Below are 14956 nucleotides of genomic sequence, written 5' to 3'. Positions count from 1 at the left end.
GAGATAATAAGATAATAACAGGAAGTGTCTCTCACAGAGAGCCGGCCCACGCTCCTCATGTACCGACCAAAAGTTCCAGACACATCTCCAAATTAACCAAGTGCTTAATCCTAATTGTTCTGCCTGCTTAGTACAGGCCCCATCCCTGCCTGCGAGCCCAGTGGGATCCTCCAGTCAAATTTTCAGCCGTATTGACTGATTATAACGACCGCCCTAACTTTCTCTCTGAGCCTCTAAAAACATACATGCAACTCAAGCAGCACAGAAATAACAGGATACGGCAGATCGGGATGGTCATTGCACTAATGACCCAAAAAAGAAAAGAGGATGCCAAAAACGTGTGTGTGGTCAAATCATATGCCTTCATGCCTGTGTGCTTGTGTCCAGCCTAGCGAAGGTAAAGTTTGTGTTAACATCACAGACCTGGTTTAAAAATGTTTTTCAAAGCTCAGCTTGATTGACCTCGCCAGAGGTAATGGATGGAACCATTTGAGTAGCCCCAAAAAGTGTAAGCCCCGGCCATGTGGAACTTTAGGCAGGCTCAACCGAATGCTCCAATCCTATTTGAACCCAGGTGTGTGCCAAAGGGGGTGGTGTTGCAATCTACTGCAAAGATATTCTGCAGAGTTCTGTATTACTATCCGAGTCTACCCAAACAATTTGAGCTTCTACTTCTAAAAATGCACTTTTCCAGAAACAAGTATCTCACTGTTGCCGCTTGCTATAGACCACCCTCTGCCCCCAGCTGTGCCCTCGACACCATATGTGAACTGATTGCCCCCCATCTATCTTCTGAACTCGTGCTACTAGGTGACCTAAACTGGGACATGCTTAAATCCCCGGCCATCCTACAATCTAAGCTTGATGCCCTCAATCTCACACAAATGATCAATGAACCTACCAGGTACAACCCCAAATCCGTAAACATGGGCACCCTCATAGATATCATCCTAACTAACTCGTCCTTTTCAATCAAGATCTCAGCGATCACTGACTCATTGCCTGCATCCCTAATGGCTCTGCGACCAAACGACCACCCCTCATCACTGTCAAATGCTCCCTAAAACATTTCTGCAAGCAGGCCTTTCTAATCGACCTGGCTAGGGTATCCTGGAATGACATTGACCTCATCCCGTCAGTAGATGACGCCTGGTAATTCTTTAAAAGTGCTTTCCTCACCATCTTAATTAAGCATTATTGACTGTATGTTTTGTTTATTCCATGTGCAACTCTGTGTTGTTATATGTGTCGAATTGCTATGCTTTATCTTGGCCAGGTCAAAGTTGCAAATGAGAACTTGTTCTCAACTAGCCTACCTATTTAAAAAAAAAGGTGAAATAAAATCAAATAAATAAATTGGGACCTTGTCCTACACTGCCAAAAGGAAGATGAGCCTCTGAGCCTGTTTCATCTTCACGTGTCTTCTTTCTAAATAAAATAAAATCAAATGTATTTATATAGCCCTTCTTACATCAGCTGATATCTCAAAGTGCTGTACAGAAACCCAGCCTAAAACCCCAAACAGCAAGCAATGCAGGTGTAGAAGCACGGTGGCTAGGAAAAACTCCCTAGTAAGGCCAAAACCTAGGAAGAAACCTAGAGAGGAACCAGGCTATGAGGAGTGGCCAGTCCTCTTCTGGCTGTGCTGGGAGAGATTATAACAGAACATGGCCAAGATGTTCAAATGTTCATAAATGACCCGCATGGTCAAATAATAATAATCACAGCACCTCAGGAGTAAATGTCAGTTGGCTTTTCATAGCCAATCATTAAGAGTATCTCTACCACTCCTGCTGTCTCTAGAGAGTTGAAAACAGCAGGTCTGGGACAGGTAGCACGTCCGGTGAACAGGTCAGGGTTCCATACCCGCAGGCAGAACAGTTGAAACTGGAGCAGCAGCACGGCCAGGTGGACTGGGAACAGCAAGGAGTCATCATGCCAGGTAGTCCTGAGGCATAGTCCTAGGGCTCCGATCCCCCAAGAGAGAGAAAGAAAGAGAGAAAGAGAGATTTAGAGAGAGCATACTTAAATTCACACAGGACACCGGATAAGACAGGAGAAGTACTCCAGATATAACAAACTGACCCTAGCCCCCCGCCACTTGAACTACTGCAGCATAAATACTGGAGGCTGAGACAGAAAGGGGTCAGGAGACACTGTGGCCCCATCCGATGATACCCCCGGACAGGGCCAAACAGGAAGAATATAACCCCACCCACTTTGCAAAAGCATAGCCCCCACACCACTCGAGGGATATCTTCAACCACCAACTTACCATCCTGAGACAAGGAGTATAGCCCACAAAGATCTCTGCCACTGCACAACCTAAGGGGGGGTGCCAACCCAGACAGGATCTGGAGATCACGTCAGTGACTCAACCCACTCATGTGACGCACCCCTCCTAAGGACAGCATGAAAGAGCACCAGTAAACCAGTAACTCAGCCCCTGTAATAGGGTTAGAGGCAGAGAATCCCAGTGGAGAGAGGGGAACCGGCCAGGCAGAGACAGCAAGGGCAGTTCGTTGCTCCAGAGCCGTTCCGTTCACCTTCACATTCCTGGGCCAGACTACACTCAATCATATGACCCACTGAAGAGATGAGTCTTCAGTAAAGACATAAAGGTTGAGACCGAGTCTGCGTCTCTCACTCATGGGTAGGCAGACAATTCCATAAAAATTGAGCTCTATAGGAGAAGGCCCTGCCTCCAGCTGTTTGCTTAGAAATTCTTGGGACAATTTGGAGGCCTGCGTCTTGTGACCATAGGTTACGTGTAGGTATGTACGGCAGGACCAAATCGGAAAGATAGGTAGGGGCAAGCCCATGTAATGCTTTGTAGGTTAGCAGTAAGGGAGTGTAGGGAGGCTAGCACTGGAGTAATATGATCACATTTTTTTGTTCTAGTCACGATTCTAGCAGCCGTATTTAGCACTAACTGAAGTTTATTTTGTGCTTTATCCAGGTAGCCGGAAAGTAGAGCATTGCAGTAGTCTAACCTAGAAGTAACAAAAGCATGGATGAATTTTTATGCATCATTTTTGGACAGAAAGTTTCTGATGTTTTTGCAATGTTACGTAGATGGAAAAAAATCTGTCCTTGAAACAGTCTTGATTATGTTCATCAAAAGAGAGATCAGGGTCCGGAGTAACACTGAGGTCCTTCACAGTTTTATTTGAGACGACTGTACAACCATCAAGATGAATTGTCCGATTCAACAGAAGATCCCTTCGTTTCTTGGGACCTAGAACAAGCATCTCTAAAAGTAGAAAGTTTACAGCCATCCACTTCCTTATGTCTGAAACACAGGCTTCTAGCGAGGGGAATTTTGGGGCTTCACCATGTTTCATTGAAATGTACAGCTGTGTGTCATCCGCATAGCAGTGAAAGTTAACGTTATGTTTTCGAATGACATCCCCAAGAGGTAAAATATATAGTGAAAACAATAGTGGTCCTAAAACGGAGCCTTGAGGAACACCGAAATTTACAGTTGATTTGAGGACAAACCATTCACAGAGACAAACTGATATCTTTCCAACAGATATGATCCAAACCAGGCCAGAACTTGTCCGTGTATTCTATTTTGGGTTTCCAATCTCTCCAAAAGGGAGTCTTTCCTGGCCACTGTGCTTCTACTTGTACGTTGGAGTCTACACTCTTGGAAAAAAGAGTTTGAAAAGGGTTCTTTGTAGAGGGATAGGATTCTACAAAGAACCATTTTAATTACAAATAATTTGTAGACTGCAAATTGACTGCAAGAAGCCCAAACAGGTATAATGTTTGGGGGACAAACCAAAGAACCCTACTGGTTTCTATTTATAACCTTTCTTTCTGAGTGTAAGTCGGGTTACTATAGAGCCCTTTTTGACAACTGCCCATGAGAAAGGGGCTTTATAAATACATTTGACTGACTGCCCCACCCCCCCTTTCTTCCAGGCTTTGAGCTTTCCCACTGCGAGGACCCTGGGGTGCCCCAGTTTGGCTTCAAGGTCAACGACCAGGGACACTTCTCTGGAAGCACCATCACCTATAGGTGCAACCCTGGCTACACCCTGCATGGCAGCGGAATTCTCAAGTGTATGACCGGAGAAAGACGTGCCTGGGACAACGTCCTGCCCTCTTGCATCGGTAAGGGAACTAAGTAAAATGGACTGTGCACATGTGCATATACAAGCACACACAGACATACTGTATGCACACAAGCACACACTACCAACCCACACTGATTAACTCCTATGATCAGGAACAACTGACATCTCTTAGCATAGCGGATTTGTAGACGGCTCCCTTCATCTATTTTCAACTAATATTAGCCCACAGAGCTTCTCCCAGTTAACCTAGTAGCAGTACAGTACTCCAGCACAACCCAAGCCCCTCCTCTTCTCTCTTTATGTCAAGTTAACCACAGAAGAAGAAGTAACCACGGGTCCCTCCCATTTGTCACAATGATCTAAGCTGCAGCCAATGTGCCTCACCAGCTGCATAATGTATTAACCAGGCTAGGGGAGTGCAGACCAGACCAGGCAGAGCTACTGCAGGTCATTGATATGCTGCAGGAGAACAACCTGCACTGCAGGCTGCAACTATGTAATATCCATTAATCAAGAGGGTTTAATTCAGCCTTATGTTGCACTATGTCCTCTTAATTGAACTTTGTCTAAAAATGTGCAGTGCTTTGCATTTCTTAACGTGAATACAAATGTATTTGTTTTTTCCTTTTCTTTTGAATGAGTAATGTCTTGGAGAGATTGGTGCATGTGAGAGCTGGATTAAACTAGCCAATACAGATTGGAGATATCTTCAATCTCCGAGGTAGATTGTACAGATGACATTGAAGTTCTTGGTTGAAAGTGGGAATTTGTCCTCATTGGAGAAGGCACATGATGGCTATTGTGATAGCTATCGTTAGTTCCTTGATTATACTGATTGATCCTAATTAGATTCAAAGAAGGGTGCCCTTAGTGACTTCAAATCAGATTGGATCTCACTATGATTCAGTTTGAACTAGATCTGATTAACCCCATCCTGTCAGTCTCTTTTATGAGGAAGAGATACAATGTACCCAAGGACCAGCTTTTACAACAACAACAAAATGTACAATTTGGAGTTTCACATGTGAAAACATGAATGGCTCCACATGAAATAGCTGTTTTCACATGTGAAACCATATTTTCACTTGTATTAAATTTATAGTTCACATGTTAACATCACCTTTTCACATGTGAGGAGAAAAAACGTTTTTTGCAGTTGTGAATTGCAGTTGCAGAATATCGGGTATGCAGTTTCACATGTGGAATTCGCATTTTAAAATAAAACATTTACATGTGAAAATCAAACACATGTGAAAAACTAATTTGTAAGAAAACTCCACATGTGAAAATGTCACTGGCGGCGCACAATTGGCACAGCATCGTCCGGGTTAGGGAAGGGTTTGGGCGGCCAGGATGTCCTTGTCCCATCGCGATCTAGTGACTCCTAGTGGCAGGCCAGTCACATGCACACTGACTTATGTCGCCAGTTTGTATTTGCATTTATTATGGATCCCCATTACTCTTCCTGTGGTATGGCAAAATTAAGGCAGTTATACCATTTTAAAAACATTACAATACATTTATTACAAAATTCACAACACACTAAGTATGTGCCCTCAGACCAATACTCCACTACCACATATCTACAACACAAAATCCATGTGTACATGTGTGTATAGTGTGTATGTTATCATGTGTGTGTATGCATGTGTCTGTGCCTATATTTGTGTTGCTTCACAGTCCCAGCTGTTTTTTATAATCTACTGCTTGCATCAGTTACGTGATGTGGAATAGAGTTCCATGTAGTCATGGCTGTATGCAGTACTGTGCACCTCCCATAGTCTGTTCTGGACTTGGGGACTGTGAAGAGACCATCTGTACAGTGTTTCCGCTGACACATTGGTGCGGCTGGCTACCGGGTTAAGCGAGCAGTCATTGGTGCGGTGGTCTTCCAGGTTAAGCGAACAGTGTGCTTGGCAGGGTCATGTTTCGGGGGACGCATGGCTCTCAACCTTCGCCTCTCCCGGGAGTTGCAGCGATGGGACAAGACTGTAACTACCAATTGGATATCACGAAATTGGGGACAAAAATGTAACTTTCATATGTGGAATTGCAAGTTCCCAAGTGAAAAACTAATTTGCAGTTTCAAATGTAAGAAATCTACACGTGAAAGTTAGACTTGGTCTCTGGATTTAATACTAATGATGCTTTATTGCACATATGACCATAGAAAGTACATTTTTTAAACACAATACTAGCCCTCCCAAAGAACTTCCCATATGGATACATATTATAGGCAAGCATATGAGCACATAGTAGTTTTATATACAGTATATAGCTTCCTGGATGTAATATAAAGATTGTAAGTAGTTCAATATTATGTGGATTATTCCAGCCAACATCAATAATAAATACGTATTCATCTGACAGATATACAGTGGTGTAAAGTAACAAAGTAAAAATACTTTTGGGGGGTATCTGTACTTAACTATTTATATTTTTGACAACTTTTACTTTTACTCCACTACATTCCGAAAGAAAATCTGTAATTTCCCTGACATCCAAAAGTACTCGTTACATTTTGAATGCTCAGGTAGGACAGCAATATGGTCCAATTCACATACTTATCAACATCAATGCATTATCACACCTAATGCCTCTGATATGGCGGACTTACCAAACACAAATACTGCATTTGTAAATTACGTCTCAGTGTTGGAGTGAGCCCCTGGCTGATTGTAAATAAAAATTTGAGCATCTACTTTTACTTTTTACTTTTACTCATGTATGACAATTGAGTATATTTCCCCACCACTGTATTTAATGGCATTTAAAATCAGATACTGTTCGGCATTTACTCAAGTAGTAAGTGACTTTCACTTTAACTTGAGACAATTTCTATTAAGGTATCTTTACTTTACTCAAGTATGACAATTGAGTACCCTTTCCACTACTGCAGATTTGAAAATACTCTTATCTTCATATCTCCTTCAATTTAAAAAGTGGAGTCAGTCATTTTGAATGACCTTTGCAGGAAGTGTGCTTTAGAAATTGGATTACCTACCTTGAAGCTACCTAACTTTTCATATTTCCACCTTTTATTATAACAGATGAAATATTTAGCTATGTTTGATTCTGGTCCGCAGGTGTAGGAGGAGGTGTGAAGAGAGAGGATGCATCCCAATGGCACTCAACTCCCTATGTAGAGCACTACTTTTGACCAGGGCCCATGTCAAAAGCAGTGCACGATATAGGGATAGGGTGTCATTTTGGGATGCAGCTTTGGCAGACAGAGTAGAGCATGTGGTTTCTCAGCCAAGATAAGTAATATCCTCTGAGAGGGAACGTAATGCTTTTGAGAGCAAATGATAAATCAGCACTTTGCTCTGCACTTCCTCAAGTCTAAGTGATAGTGAAGTGTTTTTTATATAGCGAGAGATCAAACTTCGAAAAACTGTAGGGTTCTATCAAACTTTATTTAAAGTGCATTTACAATTGCAGCACACATTACAGTAATACAATACAGTACAATTAAAGAAGTAAAAGCATACAAGAGGCAAGGGTTCTATTTGATCAAAAGTCGCCCATGTCCACAAAGCATCCACAAAACATCTCACCAAGTCTGGAACCCTCAGGACCCTGAACAGCTTTTACCTCCAAGCCATACGACTGCTAAATAGTTAGTTAAATAGTTACCAAATAGCTACCTGGCCTATCTGCATTGACTCTTTTTGCTCTAAGGTTTATGACTCATCACATACACTGCTGCTACTGTTGATTATCTGTCACTTATCTCCTGGTTATATGTACATATCTACCTCGATTACCTTGTAACCCTGCACATCGATACTATTACTAGTACCCTTTTCTTTCTGCATTGTTGGGAAAGTGAGCCTTTCATTGTTAGTCTATACTTGTTGTTTACGAATCATATGACGAATAACATTTAATTTGATTGAATTTCTGCCCTGTGAGGAATGAGCTCCACAGGACGTTGGTTTAGAGCATTGTTTTAGAGCATACAAGCATTTCACTACACCCACAATAATATCTGCTAAACATGTGAATGAAACCAATAAAATGTTATTTGATTTAGAGGGAGGAGGCTTTTCCCTCCCTCCCTCCCTCCCTCCCTCCCTCCCTCCCTCCCTCCCTCCCTCCCTCCCTCCCTCCCTCCCTCCCTCCCCCTCCCTCCCCCTCCCTCCCTCCCTCCCTCCCTCCCTCCCTTATCTAAACATTTTTAGTATTAATGTTGAGTATTAATGAACTAGCGATCTGCATTTTGTGATTTAGGCTTAATTGAACTAAGGGTGAGAGATTGAGAGGAAAAGAGAGATTGAGAGAGAGGGGACTAAGGTTGAGAGATTGAGAGAGAGGACTAAGTGTGAAAGATTGTGAGGGAAAAGGAGATTGAAGAGAGGAATAAGGGTGAGAGATTGAGAGGGAAAGAGAGAGAAAGAGACATTGAGAGAGAGAGGACTAAGAGTGGGAGATTGAGAGAGAAATAGCGATTGTGAGAGAGATGACTAAGGGTGAGAGATTGAGAGGGAATGAGATATTGAGAGATAGAGAGAGATTGAGAGAGAGAGAGGACTAAGGGTGAGAGATTGAGAGGGATTGAGAGCGAGAGGAATAAGGGTGAGAGATTGAGAGGGAATGAGATATTGAGAGAGAGGGGACTAAGGTTGAGAGATAGAGAGAGAGGACTAAGGGTGAGAGATTGTGAGGGAAAAGGAGATTGAAAGAGAGGACTAAGGGTGAGAGATTGAGAGGGAAAGAGAGATTGAGAGAGAGGACTAAGGGTGAGAGATTGTGAGGGAAAGGAGATTGAGAGAGAGAAATAAGGATGAGAGATTGAGAGGGAAAGAGAGAGAAAGAGTGATTGAGAGAGAGAGGACTAAGAGTGGGAGATTGAGAGAGAAATAGCGATTGAGAGAGAGATGACTAAGGGTGAGAGATTGAGAGGGAATGAGATATTGAGAGAGAGGACTATGGGTGAGAGATTGAGAGAGGCAGAGATAGATGGGCATTTAAAGTTGGTTAATCAAGTGATAGTGGAGGTAGACTGATAATGGGTGGGTTATGTAAGCCTCAGCTGCCCTGGAAGCAGTCAGCAGGAAGCATTCAGCAAGAAAAGCATCAGCAAGAGAAGCAGTTAGCAGGCCTCATGTTCAGCGTTGGGCTCGTTTCCCGTGTGATTGATGTCCCGGAGAAGAACAAAACATGCCAGGCGGCAGGCGCACTGCAGCACACCGGGTTTTGGTGGCACCGAGACTGACACTGCCACACTACCACCACGGCACTGTCGTCCTGTCAGGGAAGGTTTTGGGTTGGCTGCTTATTGCTCTGACAGTATTGTATCCCAGATGCACCATATTTCCTATGTAGTGCACTATAGGGTGCCATTCGGGACGTAGCCCAGGAATCTGCAAACACTCTCGGGCACGTTATTGTTTTATTGAGATGATTCGCATGGCTTGGCTTCACATTCTCAAGAGGAGCAGTAGACGTGTTACATTTGTTTGCAGCCACCCACTAATTATTTCCTCTCAGCTGTGTACGTGTGTGTGTACCTTTGTGTTGTGTACGTGTGTGTGTGTGGGTGTGCACTATAGGCCCTTGTCAAAAGTAGTGTACTATATAGGGAATAGGGTGCCATTTGGGATGCAGTCCAAGAATCTGCAAACACTCTCTGGCGTTATTGACAGTGGTGGAAAAAGTACCCTATTGTCATACCTGAGTAAAAGTAAAGATACCTTAATATAAAATGAATCAAGTAAAAGTGAAAGTCACTCAGTAAAATACTACTTCAGTAAAAGTCTGAAAGTATTTGGTTTTAAGTATATTTAAGTATAAAAAGTAAAAGTGTAAATAATTTCAAATTCCTTATATTAAGCAAACCAGACGCCACCATCTTCTTGTTTTTAAGTTATGGGTAGCCAGGTGCACACTCTAAAACGCATACATCATTTAAAGGGAAGTATGTGTGTTTAGTGAGTCTGCCAGATCACAGGCAGTAGGTGACCAGGGATGTTCTCTTGATAAGTGAGTGAATTACTCTGACACTTTTGGGTGTCAGAGAAAATGTATAGAGTAAAAAGTACATTATTTTCTGTAGGAATTTAGTGAAGTAAAAGTTGTAAAAAATATAAATAATAAAGCTGAAGTACAGATACCCCAAAAAACGACTTCTGTCTGTATTTTTTCTTAAGTACATTACACCACTGGTTATTGATTCATTGAGATGATTCAAATGGCTGGGCTTCACATTTTCAACAGGAGCGGTAGACTTGTTACATTTCTTTGCCAGCCACCCACTCATTATTTCCCCCTAGCTGTGTGTGTACATGTGTGTTTGTGTACGCGTGTGGGCATGTTCTTGTGTGCGAGCAAGTGTGCATACATGCGTGCGTCTGTGTCCCTGTCCCTGCATGCATCTTTTGCGTTTTGAATGTGTCACTGCAAAACTCAGCTGTGATACCCTTTCATCTCCTTTAATGCATCTCCATAGCAACAGATACATGTATATCCTGTTTTCATTATATTTGTGTTGTTTCTCCTTACAGCTGAATGTGGAGGAAAGTTCACAGGCGAGTCGTCTGGACGCATCCTGTCCCCTGGATACCCATTCCCCTACGACAACAACCTCCGTTGCACCTGGATTATCGAGGTGGACTCTGGCAACATCGTTAGGTACTGATCAATTAGTATTCATCAAGAATCCTCCTTTTCAAATATTCCCCTATCATGTCTCATCTCTGTGCATTTCAACAGCCAAGCCAAGGCCAACTCTTGTAATATAATGCCTAACAAAAGTACAAGGCTACAGCGCTCTCACACACACACGCACGCACACACACACACACACACACACACACACACACACACACACACACACACACACACACACACACACACACACACACACACACACACACACACACAAACACACAAACGTCCAGGCAAGAAGGTAGACATTCTCCAGTGCACCAGTACCCTGTCTTTACACAATTAGAAACAAAAAACAATGTTTTAAGTGAGAAGTAAGCATTGATCTAAAGCCAAAATGCACATGATCACCACAATGCCTACTTCCCTCATGCTCTACCAAGGTTCTCCAGCACACAGCTATGACCTACTACAGTAGCTATGTTGGTCTATTGTACTTCAAACAATGTGTAGGCAGGTTGCTTAGGATTCAAACCTTCTCAAACAGCCCAATCCATAGTCTTAGAGGAGGGGCTCCCACAATAATATGATTTGTACTGCATACAAGGTAAAGTATTGGATTATTCACACACCACGCTAAGCCATTGTCCCATTCCACTACTTTTCCAAGCTTTTTGTATTTTATGAAAGGCAGCTTAGCTGTTATACTTATAAGACAACCAGGCTTGATTGAGTGATCTGTTTGGTCTTGTAGTAATTCATGTGCTACCTGCCGGGTTGTTCTTTGCCATTTAAATTCTAATTGATTTCAACCTTTATTTTAGCAATATGTCACTGAGAAAAATATATATTTCATAATCACATCCTTTTTTGGTCAGTAGGTGGACAACATACCAACAGGGGATGGATGGTGTGTTGGACACAGTCACTCATACAGATAGAGAAGTCTAAAGAATCTGTCTGCGTTCCTGATTTCTGTAACTATTGGATCAACTGTGTAATATTGGCACAATGTCAAAACCACTTGATTTGCAAACATGGTCCTGTTTTATCAATTGCTGTGCTGACCAGTTCTTGTTCATTACCTTTGTCAAATGTTATGTTTCCATTTGTATTTATTTTTGCAGTCAAGATGGTGAGATACATTTAGGGCTATATCTATAACACAGGAGATTGATGGCAACTTAATTGGGGCGAATGGGCTCTTGGTAATGACTGGAGAGGAGTAAGTGGAATGGTATCAAATACGTCAAACACATGGTTTCTAGGTGTTTGATGCCATTCCATTTGCTTTGTTCCAGCCATTATTATCAGCCGCTCTCCCCTCAGCAGCCTCCTGTGATCTAAAAATACATACAGCATAATGATATATATACAGTGCTTTCGGAAGTATTCAAACCCCTTGACTTTTTTCACATTTTGTTATGTTACATCCCTATTCTGAAATGTATTCAATTATTTTTATCCCTCATCAAACTACACACAATACCCCATAATGACAAAGTTTCCTCCAGACGTGATGCTTGGCATTCAGGCCAAAGAGTTCAATCTTGTTTCTCATGGTCTGAGAGTCTTTAGGTACCTTTTAGCAAACTCCAAGCGGACTGTCATGTGCCTTTTACTGAGGAGTGGCTTCCGTCTGGCCATTCTACCATAAAGATGTGATTGGTGGAGTGTTGCAGAGATGGTTGTCCTTCTGGAAGGTTCTCCCATCTCCACAGAGGAACTCTGGAGCTCTGTCAGAGTGACCATCGGGTTCTTGGCCGTGCTTCTACACCTGCATTGCTTGCTGTTTGGGGTTTTAGGCTGGGTTTCTGTACAGCACTTTGAGATATCAGCTGATGTACGAAGGGCTATATAAATAAAGTTGATTTGATTTGATTTGATTTGGTCACCTCCCTGACCAAAGCCCTTCTCCCCCGATTGCTCAGTTTGGCCAGGCAGCCAGCTCTAGGATGAGTCTTGGTGGTTCCAAACTTCTTCCATTTAGGAATGATGGAGAACACTGTGTTCTTGGGGACCTTCAATTTTGCAAAAATGTTTTGGTTCCCTTCCACAGATCTATGCCTCGACACAGTCCTGTTTCGGAGCTCTACGAACATTTCCTTCAACCACATGGCTTGGTTTTTGCTCTGACATGCACTGTCAACAATGAGACCTTATATAGACAGGTGTGTGCCTTTCCAAACCATGTCCAATCAAATGAATTTACCACAGGTGGACTCCAAACAAGTTGTAGAAATGTCTCAAGGATGATCAATGGAAACAGGATGCACCTGAGCTCAATTTAGTGTCTCATAGCAAAGGGTCTGAATACTTATGTAAATAATAATAATAATAATAATAATAATAATAATAATAATAATAAATTGTTGTGTTTTTTATTTTTAATACATTTGTAAAATTTTGAAAAACCTGTTTTCACTTTATCATTATGGGGTATTGCGTGTAGAGTGCTGAGGATTTCGTTTTATTCCATCCACTATAGAATAAGACTGTAACGTAACAAAATGTGGAAAAATCCAGGTGAATCCAGGTGAAAGCTATGATCGCTTATTGATGTCACTTGTTAAATCCACTTCAATCAGATGAAGGGGAGGAGACAAGAATGATTTTTAAGCCTTGAGACAACATGGATTGTATATGTGTGCTATTCAGAGGATGAATGGGCAAGAGAGAAGATTGAAGTGCCTTTGTAAAGTATGGTCATAGGTGCCAGGTTTGAATGTGTCAAATTCTGCAACGCTGCTGGGGTTTTCACACTAAACAGTTTCCATTGTGTATCAAGAATGGTCCATGACCCAAAGGACATCCAGCCAACTTGACACAGCTGTGATAAGAATTGGAATCAACATGGGCCAGCATCCCTGTGGAACACTTTCGATACCTTGTAGTGTCCAAGCACCAACAAATTGAGGATTTTCTGAGGGTAAAAGTGAGTGCAACTCAATATTAGGAAATGTTCCTAATGTTTTGAACACTCAGTGTTTTCTACTACTATAGTTCGCTCCCTTTTTTTCACGGGCTTCCAGGCATTTACTCATTCATTAACATGGATTTGGAATGAGGACTGTGTGGCTAGTTGGGCATTTGTGGATACACTTGTTGGAGAAGTGTGCCAGGTCAGTCGGAAAGCATCACAACCTCTCCCTTGACTACTGTCACATTACGTGGCTCAAGAGCGAGGAATGAAGTGAGGCAAACTCCTTCATGTTCTGCGCCAGCAGATGGCCTGCGCTGCTGCTCCCCCTGACATCATAGTCATCCACCTTGGTAGAAACTAATTGGGACACACAAAGGGGACAGCCCTGGTGTGTCAGATGCAAACTGATTCAGAGGTAGTCATCCGAACAACGATGGTCTACTCTGACATAGCGCAGCAGAGGAGTTTGATGTTTCAATAGGAGGAGGACAAGCGCATAAAGATGGCCCTGTGCTCTGTCACCCAGCTGATTTTAGCATTTCTCCATGGCAGGCGCATCCTCACAATCCGCCCCTCTGTCATAAAGCACTGTGTCCCTGGGCAGTACTGTAAGGATGGCGTGCATCTCACTCACAGATGAGGGCAATGTCCTCTTCCATGAGATCTGAGTGCTGGAGGGAGGCTGTCAAAACTATAAACGAAAGAAATGTATCCTCTGGGAGGCCCACCCACAATCTTCAGATCCACAAGCAGTAACTTTAACCACTACACTACAAATTCTGTTCTTAAAACATTGACTATGACAGACCAGTTAAATACCTCACTTTTGTTTTGCTCCTACTTTGCTGTCAGACAGAGCAGGGCACCTACCCAGCTAATCAAATTATATGTTTTTCATTTATTGACTGTCTACAGTAGCCTAGGTTTGTTCACATAGATTTCTTATGACTGGCAGCATGATGCAAGCAGCTGTGTTGTTGCCGAGCAACTGACCAAGTGTTAGAACTCTGAGCTTTGTTTAAAAAAAATATGCTACCATGGTCAAAAATGCTACATAAAGATAGCACATTGTTGGTTATTAAAGGGCAGAAATGAGCATGTGAGAGCAATACATTATAAATGTAATCAAAACTGCCTCCCGACAAACTTTTTTCCACCCTAAAACTAACGGACGGCTCATGACGAGAGGAGGGCAGTGTGTTTGTACCTCTAATCAAATTGATTTGCCAAGTTTAATCGACATTGGTGTCATATTGGCTTAGATATGATGGTGAATTGAATCAATCCCTACTATAGTGATCGGCGGGACTATAATAGTGAAGATCTGCACGTCCATTCC

The 14956-nt window shown here is 42.4% G+C and overlaps 1 protein-coding gene across 3 annotated transcripts in view; it reads left to right on the top strand.

The window, feature by feature from the left end:
* LOC118397653 (CUB and sushi domain-containing protein 3-like) overlaps positions 1 to 14956 on the top strand; it is a 660396-nt gene that overhangs the window by 460292 nt on the left and 185148 nt on the right. For all 3 annotated transcript variants that reach the window (XM_052470057.1, XM_052470056.1, XM_052470055.1), the window contains 2 exons: positions 3931 to 4122; positions 10592 to 10718. In XM_052470057.1, the coding sequence (XP_052326017.1) occupies positions 3931 to 4122; positions 10592 to 10718 (319 nt within the window). The remainder of the gene's footprint in view (positions 1 to 3930; positions 4123 to 10591; positions 10719 to 14956) is intronic.

The sequence above is a fragment of the Oncorhynchus keta genome, chromosome 19 (assembly GCF_023373465.1).
Source record: "Oncorhynchus keta strain PuntledgeMale-10-30-2019 chromosome 19, Oket_V2, whole genome shotgun sequence".
Taxonomy (NCBI): Eukaryota; Metazoa; Chordata; class Actinopteri; order Salmoniformes; family Salmonidae; genus Oncorhynchus; species Oncorhynchus keta.
Note: the sequence above shows the minus strand (reverse complement) of the source record. Positions and strands in the feature narration are given on the sequence as shown.